Here is a 12,200-nt window from a genome sequence, read left to right on the forward strand (position 1 = left end):
AGCAGTGGATCTGGGATAACCCTGCTGTTACCACCCCAGCAGGTGACACAGGACAGAACATGTGCTCCCGAACTTAACTAGCCTGACAGCTCCCTGAAACAAAAGCAAACCAAAACAAACCTCTCTCAAACAGAACAGAGCCTAGAGCTTCACAAAACAGCACACACTCAACAGACAAGGGACCAGTAAAATGTGACTAATTCTCTAGGGGGAAAGCAACCAATAGTTGTTAACCTTGAAAGAATCCTGATAGTAGAATTATCAAAGCCTTTAAAACAGTTTTAGTAAGCATGCTTCATGGTAAAAATAAATTCTTTTCAAATTAAAGACAAGTTCTTAGCAAAGAAACAGAAATTCTAAAAATTAGGAAACTTCGAAATACTAGTATTGGGAAAATTAAAAAAAGTTGCTGTCAGTCAAGACAACAAATATAGGAAAGTCAGTGAACCTGAGATCAGATCAACTGAAATTATCCAATGGTGAGGAAGAAAAGGGAGGCAGGCAGAGCAGGGAGGCAGCTGGGGGTGTTACGTGGCTCAGTGTGGAATCCTTGGGTTCAATCCTCAGAACCACACACGCAACAAAACACCCCAGAACTTTAGGGACTTAATGGGAAATATGAAAGGATCTAATATATCACTGAATGCTAAGAGAGAATAATATATGAGAATAAAAAATACAATGGCTAAAAATGCCCTCAAATTTGGTTGGGAAAAGGGGCTGGGGGTTTAGCTCAGCGGCGTAAGCGCCTGCCTTGCAAGCAGGCAGTCGTGAGTTCGATCCCCGGTACCGATAAAAAGGAAAAAAAGACAAAAAAAAAAAAAAAAAATTTGGTTGAGAAATCTACAGAATCAAGAGCCCAGCACACCCAAAACAGGACACATTACATTAAAAGAAAACCAGGTGCATGTACATTATAACCAAACTGCTGAAAATGTGAATAAAAACCACTGCATGCAAGGGGGACACGTATTTTAACAACCATGTATTTCTCATCAAACACCCTGGAAGCAAGGAGAAAGTGGAACATTTTTTAAAGATTAGAAAAGAAACAGACAAGCCAGAATTCCAATGAATGAACATATCCATCCAGGGTAACAGTTCAATAAAGACATTCCTTCTTAAATGTAGAATCTGTCACCAGAAAACCTATTCTACAAAAATGCAAAAGTGATTTTCATCAGGTTGAATGGGCATAAGACCAGAGGAAAACCTGGAAGTGGACAGAGGAGGAGCCACACTGGTGAGAACCACAGTCGTGCCTATCTGGGGGAACGACAGAATGTGCCTGCTGGCCTTCAGGATAGAAAGCTGTGTGTAAGCAGGATCTTTCTTTATGTTGTGGCAAACGTTAGCCCAAAACCTGAAAACTCTAATTATTACATGGTATTTAATTTTTTTATGGTATTTAATTTTTATGAATGTCTAAAGTTCAGACCATGAGAGTATTTCACATTTTAATACTACAGTATTAAAATACTATTTATCATCTAGGATGTACAAGTAGAAAATACAAGTAGAACTGATTTAAAACTCTAGTATCAATTTTTAAAATATTTATTCATAAACCAAGACTCATTTCCATTGATTTTGATTATGTGCCTAGAAATACTAGCTTGTTTATTTATTTGTGGTGCTGGGGATTGAACCCAGGACCTTGCACATGCTAGGCAAGTGCTTTACCACTGAGCCACATCCCCAGCCCTAAGATGATTAATAACAAAAAACATCAGGTAACAAGTGACTGCTTTGCAAAGCTATGAAGGGTTATATATTTTGCCATAGAACAGCCTTAAGGCATGAAGACAGATCAAAAATAGTTTTTTAAAAATCTAAAAAAGTGCATAGATCAGGAAGAAATTTCAACTTTGTATTTTCAACTCTGTATCAAACAGATGCCTTCAATATCACCATTATTTGAAACTCAAGTATGTGTTCACTTTCAAATCAGATATGTTAAATGGCACCAATGGAAATTCTATTACACATTTATAGACTTGCAGTTCATTAAAACAAACACAAAATGTCCCAAGAGTTGTCCATGGCCACAAGATAAAATCTGAGCCTATGTGACCTCTGTGCTCTTCTGCCCTCTGTGGACCCGTCCAGCCTCCTTTTCTACCATATGTGGTCTTTTTTATTTTTCTAAATTTGGTAACTGTTTTTAATCACAAGATTACACATCAAATATCAACCTACTTCGAGCATTTTTCCTTGTGACACTTTTGGTGCCTCAGTGTCTCTCCTGTTCCCAGTGTCCCCTTTCCTCTCATCCTGAGGTATCTTCACGCTAACCTCAGGTTTCACCTTCTCCACATAGCCTCTTAGCTCACTCCTGCTCTTCCACACTCCCCTAGCACAGCACACGTGTCTAGCAAATGACCCACAAGTCTACACTGAGGTCATTCACCTCTCTCCCGAGAGCAGGCTTAGGGTACTCCTCAGGCTGACACTGCCAAGGCCAAGCACTAGCTGAAGCAGAAGGCAAGTTCTCAGTGTTCATGAACCATCTTACACTTAAAAACTGACCTGAATCCTCACTTTTCTTTATAAAACAGGAGTAACCTGCAGCCCCACAGGATTGACCTGAAGGATGAAGGAACTAAAAGAAAGCGCATGGCTGTTGAGGGCTCCTTGACTAAAACATCCTGTTCTCATCTTCTGCCCTCCCTGAACAGCCAAATAAAACTGGAGAGTAAGAGTATTTTCCTGGCACAGTGGCCCACATGTTTCAGGGTGAGAAGAGAAAACCGAGTTCCTTTTCTTCCTAGGGATCTCGGGGAGGAAAACAGAGCTATCTCGCCTTGCCAGCAACAAGGAACTGGCTTCTAAGCATGAACATGCTGGACAGCAGATGCACCAATACCGCATCTTCATATGACATCACCCTAAACAGCTCCCTAGCAAGACAGGACTATGCAGTCACACTGTCTTGCATCTTAAAGTTTAAATACCTCATCACTTGACATTATTAGTTCATCTCCCCACCAGTGTTGGGATTCATTGTTACTTTGATTTTACAAAGAAAAGTGAGGATCTAGAAAATCCAAGCTACTTGCTTATTTCTAGTCAAATTTTAACACCCCCCATTTTTATCTCATGCAGTATATGTGATATCACCCTTCAGTTAAACGGTAAAATCCAACAAAGGAGATCTGTTCTTTGTAATTCAGCAAACATTTACTTGTTTATTTAGGCAATACCAGGGATTGAACCCAAGGCCTTTTCACTGAGCTACATTTCCAGCCCTTTTGTTTTTGATTTTGATACTAAGTTACATTAGGTTGCGGAACAGCCCAGGCCTGTGATGAACTTACCATCCTCCTCTCTCAGCCTCCGGGAGACAGTGTCTGCACATGGACCACCACATCTAGCAACATTTACTAAACGTGCTAGGTATTAGGCCCTGGCTTGCACATCTGTGTCCATTTAAGAGCTTTCCTTTCACTGGTATCCCTTGTGCTCTACCCTGAGGGGGCTTATATCTTCTGAACCCTGCTGCTTCACATAGTGACACTGTGACTGACTTGACACTGTGACTCAAATCACAGTCACTCTTACCCTGATAGTTTCGATTTAACATTAATTTTACTTTGTTTTACGCTCAAACTCAGACACTGGCTAGTTATCTCCAGGCAATCTCATTTTAGCTCAGTTTCAAGGGCTTCATGAGTAGAGGGATCAATTTTTAAGGATTTGGGCTTAAAGAGATTTAAAGTTAATTCTGACTTTACCATTTGTAAGCTGTGTGACTGTAGTGTTTAAGTTTTCTAATTCTGATTACTTTAGTGTAAAATGTGACAATATAGGTATCAGTGGAATTTTGTACAAATAAAGAATAACAGAGCATTATGTAAAATAAAGCAAAACCTCGAGACTAGCAAATGTTATTACTTATTTCCTATGAGGATGAACTCCTCCTACATTGTTTTATATTCTCAGGCTAAAAATACTTCTTGCCACATAATTCTCAGCATGACAGGGTGATAATAAAGTGATGATAAACCCATTAAAACATAAAATTAAGCGGGGGGGGGTAAATAATGTATAATCTGCTATACTGCTACCTTAGTGCAGGTACATCTACAGGCAGAAAACAAGACAAGAATCTCCAAGTAAACCATTCAGAGCAAAAGGTCACAGCAACCTGGCACATGCAGTGGTGTCTCTGTAGCTTCTCCTTTGTGGTAAGTATACAGAACAAGAGCAAAATGGTCCACCGCCAATCACAGGACCCATGAAGTGGGAGCGCTCAGCAGTGCTGGGAGGGATGCAGCAGGTGCTGTGCAGCGAAGCAAGCATTGAGGAGCTAGTTACAGTGAAGGCTGTGTTAGCTGTGGCTTGAGCCCATGAGGCTGCAGTGGTGGAAGGGAGGGAAAGAGGCTGACGGGGGTGACTGTCAAATCCCTCTTGTCCTGCTCCACCCTCCTCCAGGCTTCATACACTGTGATTTCCAACAGATCAGCAAGAGGGTTTGGGACATACTGTAGAATAAATGAAAGCGTTACATAAAGTTTCTACTGGAATCAGTTCCCCTGAAAACCCTTACAGTGAATGCCATGTTCAATAAGAAACAAGCTTTCCGCATCTTCTGCAGCACACGAGCCTGCGATGTTTGGAGAACCATGAGCTCAGGGCACAGCCATCCCTCTGGGACTGTGGAGAAAGTGGAGTGGCAGGAACTTTCTCCCTTGGAATACAGCCTGGTTTAGATTGCTCTGGTATGTGGGAAGACCACGGCAGCGTGGTCATTTTAAAAATGTGTGACATTTAAAATTTCTGTAGGAGTACCAAATGCCAACCACTAAATTCTGATCCTGTGCTTTCCAGCTCTTTGCTGAGGTACTGCAAAGACAGATGGGGAATCCATGAAGGATAATGTGACTTGCTCTCAGAAGAGTTTGACAAGTGGTCTCTTTTTCCCTAAAACAATTTTTTAGTTTCCCATTTGACCATAAATAACTAAATGAAAATGACATGGCCTGTTGGCACTGGCTGATCTGCTGCTGAGTACAGGGCTGGGATCCCTATGTTGAACTAGGAAGCTAGGGGTCTGCGCCTAGTCCAGGCTATGAAATTTTTAAGGAACTACTTAAAACCTATTAGCTTTACTTCTGTCGCCTGTGAAAATGAAAATTTCAGTAGCTTACCGTTCTGCCTACTGTGGGGAAGCCATGAGAAAGCTAGTTAAAGGACGTGAAAATTCAGAGTCTAATGATGGCTGTGGCAAGGTCTGGTGATGTGACAGGTGCCGTCCCAGGACCTCGAGCCTGAAGGGCAGTACCCTGGCTAGTTACCAGGACTCTGAGAAAGCACAACGAGGACACTCCCACTCATTCTTTACCTTTTTCTCATTGACGTCTACCTGCTCCTCTTCCTCATTCACCTCTTCTGGCATTTCTTTGATTTTTTTCAGGAGCTCGGCCTTGGCAGCAGACACACTGTAGTAGGCAGGGCAGTTGACCAACATGCCTGCCACTTCCTTGTCTTCGCTCCTGAAGCGTAAGAAACATACAATTTTTGCATGATGTCTGCTCACTAATGCATTGCTTTCTTAGAAATTAGATGACTTAGTAAATATTTATAGACAAGAATAGGGCTCAGAAGCCAGGCAAACCTGGGTGGAAAAGCATAAGGCAGTGGTGGGGATGGGAGTGGGGATCAGGACTCTGGCAAGTCGCTACACTTCTCACAGGGTAAGTGATAAACTGAAGAATGACCCTGACTCCCTTCTGAAAACACAACATGGAGCCACGACACTGCACAAATTTCAGGGTTTGGGTTGTTTCAGTCTTCCCTGGTTGTCAACAGTGTTTTCTATGTCTGTTGTTGTTGGGACACTTAGAAATTTCTACCTGGAGTCTAACTACTCATATATCTACCTATGTGTTTCTTCAACTGTGGTTATCAGAGTATTCAAGATTACCAACTGGTCTCCTTAGCAGCCGAAACTTCAGCATGGTTAGTTACTGAGTTTCATCCCAACCTGTCAGCACTAACTTTCACCAGAAGATGGCGCACGCCACCCAGCTAAAATCCTCAGGGCTGCCTGAAAATGCTACAGGACCATTTCACTTCTTCAGCAACTGAAGCAACTGCTTGATGGTGATGCTTTTCTAAGGATGCACTTCTAAATCTCTTTGGTCTTTTTACAGTGAGTTGTCAGGAAAAAAAAGGTTCTGTGACCATGCATAGCAGATGAGAGGCCCACCTAACAAATTTATTCCATAGCCCAGTGGTCTCCAGTGAATGAGTTTGCACATTACTTACTTGGACATGTTTGCTAAATATGTGACCCTGGATAAGTCGCCTCACCCCAAGTAGTCTGTTTCCCAAATCTGGAAACTATAGCAGTGGAAAAGTAGATTTTAAGATCTGGAATGAGGAGAGCCTCCAGTAACCTAGAAGATGGCTTCCAAGTACTGTATATCTTTCATCAACAAAACATGGTGCTCTTGCTAGTAATTTAGTTAGGATCACTGACAGCTTTCTAAATTGAAAGCCCAAATTTGGATGAAATGCTGTTTTTATTTAGCCTGGAAGCCGTTAATTGCTAAGTCTCTTTTCAATCTACAGTTTTCATAGAAAATTAAAAAGAAAATATAAACCATTCTAAATCTTTCTCATAGTAGTTCTAAAAAAACTGAAACAAGCAAAAAAAAACCACAAAAAACCAACACTAACCTGAGAGAAACTGAAAGAATGGGTGACGTGGACTAACCATGGTGCTTTCACAGTGTGGTTGGCAAAGCATGGTTCATGGAGCTCGGGAGCAGGAGCTGGGGGAAACCAGCAGGATGCACCCCATTCACATCTCTCTTAATTTTCAGATTTGAGCAAACACCAACTTTAATGCTGTACATGTACATTTTTAGTGTAATAAACCTGTTTCTCTAGACTCCCATTCTTCTTACAAAGAACATGGTTGACCTTGGTTGTGGAATGTCCTTGGTCAAAACTCCCACTTCTGTTTGCTCCTCCTCTGCAGTGAGCCAGGCTGGGAGAGGCTCTCTGCAAGGGCAATACCAAGAGAGAACAGGCAACTGCGCACATGCAGGGTTAGGGCCGTGTGTCATTGCCAGGATAGCAGGCAGTCACTGGCCAGAACATGCACATTTTCCAGGGCTTGGCCTAGGCATGGTCTTAATTCCTCTGTGCTTCACTACCCCCATTTGTAAAAACTGACACACTGACAGGTGTTTTAGAAGGTTCTTATGATGATTAAATGAGAATGTTTATATAAAGAAATTCACAAAATGCTTGATGCAGACAATAAGTTTTAATGACAATTATTACTATTGCTACTTCTGTTGCCAGGCATTTGTCAGCCTGAAGGGAATGTTACTTTTGGGTCAGAGATGTGTGGAGGTAGGGAACTAACACCCATGGAAGGAATCCCATCCTAAGTCCTTGGGGGTACCACCAGGGCCTTACCTCTTGCTTTCACCTGCAGGGTAGCTGAGAGTCCTCTGCATGGCCTTCCTCCTGGTGCTGTCTTCCTTCTGCAAGTTAGTTTCTCGGGGAAACAAACCTTCCATGAGGTCCATAGTCGTCTTCATTCTGGAGTCTGGATCTAAAATGTCTGCCAGAGATTTGTCTTGGTGCACAATTTCCTTGGCCAGAGCCTCTGTTCTGATATCTTCTGAGGTCTTCTGGGGATCAGAGCTGACTTTGTGAGTTCCACCAGGCAGCTCATGGATGAGGCTTTGGGGCTGACTAGGAGCAGGTGGCAAACTCGGCTGCTTGCCAGGAGACCCTGCCAGTTGGGGCTGAACACCCCTGCAGGAGGGTGCGACGGACTCAATGGCCTCTGAACATCTGACAGAAGCTTGGGAACTGGAAGGAAGCAGCTGGCTGCCTCTCCAATGGGCTGCAGCAGGTATGTGCCTTTCCCTTGCAGTTGTCACCCTGGAAAATTGGCCGGAGCTGCCAGGGATGCAAAACAAGGGTGAAAAGGTAAGAGTCAATAGGAGGATAAAGAGAAGAAGGTGAAAGGTGGGAAGGAAGCCACGTTCGCCATCACTCCTGAGGGCACCCTTGAACCCTCCTCACGCACTAGGTCCCCAAGGCCCTTGGTCAGACTGGTGGCTGCTCCCAGAGAGCCATCATTTATTAAGACAGATCTGCCTACTGCATCTCTATTAAAAACCTCTCCATCCCAGGGCTCTCCTGTGGCAAGCAGGAAGACAATCAGGGAAGCCAGCACATGAGAGTCTCCTGTGAGGGATGGAAGCCCACTTACTCACCTGTGGCTGGGCCCCTCGGGAGCCTCAGTGGCTAGCAGTGCCTCAAACTCAGCTTGGGGAGGAGGTAGAGGAAAATCATCTGAACTATCTACTGGGGCTTCCTGGCTCAGTGGAGGTGGGGGTGGAGGGAGAGCATCAAATGTGGGGTCAGAAGTGGCCTTCAGGTTTAAGTCCTTCACAAATACTTCATCCTCGTTCTCCTCCTGAGGCCGGGGGGTGGCTTGCAGACCGGACTCAGATACTCGCAGTGAGATCCTCCCCAGAGCGTCTAGGTCTGTAGTGCTGCAGGGACTGGGAAGGCTCAGCGGCTTGCTGCAGTGCTTTGGGTTCACAAACTCAGGTGACGAGGCTTCCTCAGGAAAGCTGTCCTCCTGTGCCGTGGAAGCCCACTTTTTCTGAGGAGGTGGCAGCTGCTGAGGCCGTGGGACCCATTTCCACATTCCTGCTCCTCCCTCATGCTCTGGGCTGTTGAACTCACAGCTGCTTGGGCTGGGTGGCTGGGCCAGGGGGTGTCCGTTGTTTCTCTGGGTCCTGGCATGGGTGTAGGGGGGCAGAGGCTGTTGCCCTGCCTGATTGTCCCTTCCAGTCTGCTGATATGAGGTAAGTTGTGCACAGTAGCTAGAGGGAACAGGCGAAGGCAGAGGGGAGCTGAGCGGGGCCAGAGATGCAGCCCTCTCCTCTGGGAACTGCCCCTGCACTCCAAGAAGCAGTGGCCTAGGGCGCAGAACTCTGCTGGCCTGCCTCTGATGGTTTGGGGCCCCAGCAGAGTCATGAGGAACTGAGGAGCTGCAGGGTGTTTTGCAGCCCAAACCATTCCGCTGAGGGGTGGGATGATGGATGAGCAATGCCATCTCTTCTTGGCCTCTTTCTGAGCAACTGAGGGACCTGAAACAGGATACAGATGGGCGGTTACAGCTCTGAACAGAGGGCGAACACTCAGCCCACAATTCATTATACAGATAAAGAAAGCATTTAAAGCAAAAACACTATATGTCCAGGGTGCCCTTTGGCACATTAAAGTACCAGAGAGGCATAGGTCCCAACAAGAAAATGTCACATGGAACCTTCCATCACCACCTCATTAGGTGGTTTTGAAGGAAGGCTTCAGGACACAAAAAGGAAAAAAGGGGTCAATTTCTTCAGCTTCAGGCTCTGGAGCTCTGAGGGAAATGACACCTGCCTCGCTGCCTGCCTTATTCCCTCCCAGCAGGACTGGAGAGAGAGGCCTGTGTGCAGAGTGCTTCAAGGCACTGCTAACCTGGAAGGTTTTACTTGTCACTTTGACTTTCCTAGCGTTTTCACATCCTAAACTGAAAAATAAAACGGAGAGAAGATTCACCTATGGGGCTAACAAGCAGTAACTTCTGGAGAGATTGATAATAAGAAGCAAATATGGGGCTGGGGATTTAGCTCAGTGGCATAAGCGCCTGCCTAGCAAGCATGAGGTTGTGAGTTCGATCCCTGGTACCAAAAAACAAACAAACAAACAAACAAATATAGTACATGGTGGTTTAAACAACTGTGCTTTAGGAATCAAGGAAAAGCCAACAATTCCCATTACTTCTGTTACTGTGTTCAGGAGAGGGGAAAAAGGTAAACAAGACAAAGAAAAGCAACAGCAGCACTGCCTGCCTGTGATGCAAGAGTTAATGTGAGGATAAAAATATCCGGCAAATCCCATCATTTAAAAATTCTGAATCCATAGTTTCCTGACTGGCTTAGCCAAGGAATCTGGAGCGCAGATGGTGCTTTTCATCTCACAGATCTGAGTCTCTGAGGGTTCTGCATCAGAAAAATAGTGCAGGGTCTGCCACAAAGCCATCTAAGTACCAAGAGAGGACAGTGCAGGGGAGAGATTGCAAAGAATAAAATAGCTCTTCTCTTGCCTATTTCTTCTTTCTTACAGATGCAGATGGCTGAGTAAAAGGTCCATCTCCCTCTCAGATGCTACTCCCCACTCATCACAGACCCTTCCACCGACACCGTTTTTACACAGGACTCCTCTGCATCTAAGACCAGCTGTTCCACACATCTCGATGGCTTTCCCAGTGTGATGCTAGATGCCTAGAGCCAGGCGATCCCCAAGCTCTTCACTTTCATGTCATTCATTCTGGCATCCACAGTACCTGGCAGAAAGTACTGTACCTGACAATCTGTATCTGGTGGACAAAAGGTGTCTCTTCTGTCTAATTCAGTGAACGTACAGCATGCATGACGCAGAAGGCTGCTGGTTATCACTGCAACCTCTAAAAGGCTTGCCATCACTGGTCTAGCTGCTCTTCAGACTGAAGGATAGGAATTATTTTAAACTTTGTACACTGAAAGATTTGAGTCAACAGGTACCTTTACTGTTGACTGATGTGGGTGCTTTTACTTCCTGAACTTGTATCTTGAAGCTGTTAGAAAAGGGGAGATATCACTAAAATATGCAATGCTGCTTACCCTTAATGATCCAGCCTCATAAACTTTGATGTTTTAAGTTTACATTCAGCCCTAGTTTACATGAGCCACACTCAAGTTGCATATTTTTGAGAGTAAGATTTGGGTTAAATGCTTAGATTTGGTTGAGAATGCTTCTCCATGGTGACTATACTTTTTAGAAAGATTTTAAATTTTTTTAAAAAACAATCTCACTATATAGTAAAGCAACAGATTTTAAAGTTTACAAAAATGATTTTGTTTAAGCCTTTTTTTTTATAACAGGGTAAGATGGCTCAAAGTCTGTTGATCAAAGCTCAAAGTATCTAGGAATTGTAGTATATAAGAACGGATTTTGGGAACAACTTTGTTTGTTTGTTTGACATAGTTTCACTTTGTGCCTCAGGAGGGCTTCAAACTTGCTGTGTATGTACCCCAGACTACCCTTGAACTCACAACAATTCTCTTGCCTCGGCTCCCCAAGTGCTAGGATTGCAGGCATTCCTCACCACAGCGAGCAAGAGCAACTCTCTCATGTGGTTTTTTTTTTTTTTTTTTTTTTTGTCTTTTTCCTTTTTATCAGTACCGGGGATCGAACTCACAACTGCCTGCTTACAAGGCAAGTGCTTACACCGTGGAGCTAAATCCCCAGCCTCCTCATGTATTTTTTAAAGCATTTTTTTTTATTATAGTAAAGCCACAACATAAAATTTCACCTTCAGGATTTTTAAGTGTACAGTTCAGCAGTGTTAAACATATCCCTAGAGTAGAATAGTTCAGAGGACGAGTGTTTCCTCAGCATGCACAAGGCCTTGGGTTTAATCCCCAGGATTCAAAAAAAATGCTCACATGATTGTGAATCACAGCTCCAGAACTTTTACGTCTTACAAATCTGAAACTACCCCCATTAAATAACTCCCATTTCTCCGTCACCTGCCCCTTGCTAATCACCATTCTTGTATGTTTCTATCAATCAGGGTAGGCAAAATATCTCATATATCTCATATAAGTGGAAACACACAGAATTTGTCTTTCTGTGACTTATGTCGCTTAGTATAACATCCTCAGGGTTCATCCATGCTGTACTGTGTGACAGGATTTCCTTTATTAAGGCCAAAAAATAATCCATTGTCTAGAATAACATACTCTCTTATTTACACAGACAGTTACCCATCAATGGCATTCGGTTGCCACCCATTCTTGACTACTGGGAGTGTTGCTGCTATGAACATGGAGGTGCAAAGATCTCTGAGATCCTGCTTTGAAATTTTGGTTCTTTAGGACATATACCCAGTAGTGACATTGCTGGGCTTTTTCTTTTTTCCCACCTTTGGTATAAAGACTTGAATCTAGGGCCTTCACATTGAGATACATCCCCAACTCTTTTAAAACATTCTAAGTCACTCAGGTAGAGCTCAAACCTGCTATCTTTCTACGGCAGTGTCTCAGGGTATGAGGATTACAGGTGTGCACTATGACACCCAGCTACACTGTTGGGTCATATAGGACATACACTGCATTTTATTATATAGTAAC

The 12,200-nt window shown here is 43.7% G+C and overlaps 1 protein-coding gene across 6 annotated transcripts in view; it reads right to left on the reverse strand.

The window, feature by feature from the left end:
- Nucleotides 1–12,200, reverse strand: part of Shroom3 (shroom family member 3) — a 315,135-nt gene that overhangs the window by 13,259 nt on the left and 289,676 nt on the right. For all 6 annotated transcript variants that reach the window (XM_013141402.3, XM_063247226.1, XM_063247228.1 and 3 more), the window contains 3 exons: nt 8,247–9,131; nt 7,435–7,926; nt 5,345–5,495 (listed from right to left, as the gene is read on the reverse strand). In XM_013141402.3, coding sequence (XP_012996856.1) covers nt 5,345–5,495; nt 7,435–7,926; nt 8,247–9,131 — 1,528 coding nt within the window. The remainder of the gene's footprint in view (nt 1–5,344; nt 5,496–7,434; nt 7,927–8,246; nt 9,132–12,200) is intronic.

This window comes from Cavia porcellus, unplaced genomic scaffold (genome assembly GCF_034190915.1).
Source record: "Cavia porcellus strain 051 isolate PalLab524CR breed Dunkin Hartley unplaced genomic scaffold, mCavPor4.1 scaffold_4, whole genome shotgun sequence".
NCBI lineage: Eukaryota > Metazoa > Chordata > Mammalia > Rodentia > Caviidae > Cavia > Cavia porcellus.